This window comes from Cebus imitator, unplaced genomic scaffold (assembly GCF_001604975.1).
Source record: "Cebus imitator isolate Cc_AM_T3 unplaced genomic scaffold, Cebus_imitator-1.0 Scaffold0, whole genome shotgun sequence".
Classification (NCBI taxonomy): domain Eukaryota; kingdom Metazoa; phylum Chordata; class Mammalia; order Primates; family Cebidae; genus Cebus; species Cebus imitator.
The window spans coordinates 1,408,842-1,412,136 of NW_016107315.1; the positions used below are offsets into that span (position 1 = coordinate 1,408,842).

At 47.3% G+C, this 3,295-nt stretch overlaps 1 protein-coding gene across 6 annotated transcripts in view; it reads left to right on the top strand.

Annotated features, from left to right (window-relative positions):
* Positions 1-282: 282 nt before the first annotated feature.
* NEK4 (NIMA related kinase 4) overlaps positions 283-3,295 on the top strand; it is a 50,466-nt gene continuing 47,453 nt past the window's right edge. For all 6 annotated transcript variants that reach the window (XM_017538387.2, XM_017538453.2, XM_017538593.2 and 3 more), the window contains exon 1: positions 283-581. In XM_017538387.2, coding sequence (XP_017393876.1) covers positions 489-581 — 93 coding nt within the window. In that variant the 5' untranslated portion in view covers positions 283-488. The remainder of the gene's footprint in view (positions 582-3,295) is intronic.

Genomic DNA, 3,295 nt, shown 5'->3' on the forward strand with positions numbered 1-3,295 from the left:
GACTTTGTCAGCCCTGGCACATAGGCGGTCAACAAATATTTGTAGAATGAACGAAAAATACTTTAACGGGCTTAGGACAAACGAATACACAAAAAGAGGAAGCTTCCCCGACTCTGCTGCGGCGGGCACCCGGACAGCGGAAGACACGCACAGAAAGTGCGCGGGACCTGGCGGAGTCGCTCTGGCTTCCTGGAGCCTCGGCTCTATGGCGGGTCCTCCCGGGGCGGTGGAACCGCTCTGGCCGCTCCTGGCGTCCGCTCTATGGCTGGCCTTCAGGGACGCAGGAGCATGCGCAGGACTGCTACCGGCCGCTATCGCTATGGTAGCGGCGTCTTCGTGGGCCCCGCCACCGCGCTCCTGCCCAGGCGCGGCTGCCTCAACAGCTGCCCCTCCTGCCGCCTCTCGGGCATGAACCGAGCCTTCTGCTGCCTCCCGCTGCCCTACCCGCCGTTGCTCCTGCATCCCGACTCTGGGCCCCCGCTGGGAACATGCCTCTGGCTTCCTACTGCTACCTGCGGGTCGTGGGCAAGGGAAGCTACGGAGAGGTGACACTTGTGAAGCACCGGCGGGACGGCAAGCAGGTCTGCAGCGGTGCGGCCCAGTAAGGGGAGGGGGCGGGCAGAGGGGCGCCGAGGGCGCCGTCCGGTTGATTAGGTCGGGGGTGGTCGCAAGGGGCTCATCTTGGATGGCGTTTCCTCAGGGAAGTGGTCCCAGACCAACACGAGGCCAGGCCTCCCTGTAATATGCGCCCCAAACTTCCTCTACTTCTTTGCTGTATTAAATTTTTTTCCTTTTAGTTTTCATTTTCTTTAATTACGATTCTTCATTTTATGTAAAAATTTTCAGTGTCTGCTTATCTACCTCTTTGTTGTATTAACTGGCATGCTTGATCTACACATCTTTCTCCCACCCCCGATAATCTCATGAGAACAGACAGGGACCATGCATTCCCAGGACTTAACACAGCGCCTGGCAAGCGTGATTTCTTGAATGAAAGGCCCCAAACGTCTCCACTGTAGACTGCTGGACTCACTTAAAACTCCCGTCAAACCTTCTCGTAGGTCTTCCATTTAAGTGAAGAGCGCCAGCAACCCACCAGTTGCCCAAGCCGGACTCCTGGGAGTCATTTTTAAGCCTCCCCACGCACCCCAACACTGATTGTATTCATCTGTCACTAAGACGATAGGCCTACTCTCCTTTGCTGGTACCGCTCCAATCCAGGACACCCTGTTTTCTGTAGCTAAGTGATGGCCACGGTTTCCCAGCTGGTCGCCGCCTCTTGAATTGCTTTTCTCCAATCCATCACTTTCATTGCAGCCTCAGTGATCTTTCTAAAATTTAAATCTGATGTTGTTACCCCTCGTCTGTTTAAAACACTTTATCCCGTTACCCTCAGGATAACGAATCAGTTCTTCAATGTGGTTTATTAATAGGGGGACAATATCATGTATTGTACAAACTGGGACAATTTCGAAACTGAAAGGCTCCAGGCAAGCTGAGAGATGTCTCCCCTAAATATAGGGCCCAATTGTCTGTTCTTCCTTGTCTCTGGTTCTGGTTGCTCTGCCTGGAACACAAGCTCATGCATGAGATTTATTCAGCAGGCATTGGGGGATCATTGGATTTTGGGGCTGATAATAGGGAACTAGCAAATAGCCAGTTATCTGAGCTTTAGTTTACACTTCACAAAGCACATTTATGTATGTGTTTGTTGAAGGAATGAATTGTATGGTCTTTGACTTGATTGAGGGCAATGTATTAGGTGTTAGAGACTACTGATTTCTTTTAAGTGTGAATAATTTTTTACGTTGAGGATCAGTGACTATTAAACTTATTGGGCCATGTGTCCCTTTGAGTATCTAATGTAATCCATAGACCATTCTGTCTGCAAATATATATTCAGGCCATATTTTATGCACCTTTTTGGGGGAGCTGAGGTAGTAAGGAATTTCTTTTCTTTTTCTTTTTTTTTTTTTTTTGAGACAGAGTCTTGCTCTGTTTCCCAAGCTGGAGTGCAGCGGCATGATGTCGGCCCAGTGCTACAACTTCTGCCTCCTGGGTTCAAGCGATTCTCCTGCATCAGGCTCCTGAGTAGCTGGGACAGCAAGTGCACACCACCACACCAGGTGTTTTTGTAATTTTAGTAGAGACAGGGTTTCACCATGTTGGCCAGTCTGGTCTCGAACTATTGACCTCAGGTGATCCACCCACCTCACCCTCCCAAAGTGCTGGGATTACAGGTGTGAGCCACCACATCCAGCCAGATATTAAGAAGTTTCTAACAAAGGTTTTATGATTGATCCAATGGCATGTTATCTTGAACTCTCTTTTTTAGTTATTAATGAAATTGTGAAATGCAGATGGAAAAGGTAATGTTTTGTGGCCTTAGACTGCTGTAAATCTAACTTATAAGAAGTATTGTGAATGTTGGAAACAGATGCTTGGTGGCGCAAAGAAAAATCAGCACTGAGACAAAGGATCTCTCAGCAAGGCAATTTTATTTTATGCAGAAAGGGTGCTACCCATCAGCAATCCTGCTACAAGAGCACAATGAACAAAGGAAAGGCAGGAATTTTAATTCCTTACTGCATTGGGTCCTTACTGCTGTGTCTTATCTCCATTGGTTGGAGCTGGACCTCACAGTCTAAGTTAAACCCAATTGGCTAACAACTTACATTTTTATTTTATTTTAATTTTTTTATTTTCATGCCTTCACTTCATGTTTATTCCTTTTTTTTTTTATTGCATTTTAGGTTTTGGGGTACATGTGAAGAACATGCAAGATTGTTGCATAGGTACACACATGGCAAGGTGATTTACTGCCTTCCTCCCTATCACCTATATCTGGCATTTCTCCCCATGCTATCTTTCCCCAGCTCTCCACCCCCTGCTGTCCCTCCCCTATTTCCCCCCAACAGACCCCAGTGTGTGATGCTCCCCTCCCTGCGTCCATGTGTTCTCATTGTTCAACACCCGCCTATGAGTGAGAACATGCGGTGTTTGATTTTCTGTTCTTGTGTTAGTTTGCTGAGAATGATGCTTCCAGGTTCATCCATGTCCCTACAAAGGACATGAACTTATCATTTTTGATGGCTGCATAATATTCCATGGTGTATATGTGCCACATTTTCCCTGTCCATTCTATCATCGATGGGCATTTGGGTTGGTTCCGGGTCTTTGCTATTGTAAACAGTGCTGCAGTGAACATTCATGTGTATGTGTCCTTATAGTAGAACGATTTATAATCCTTTGGATATATACCCAGTAATGGGATTGCTGGGTCAAATGGAATTTC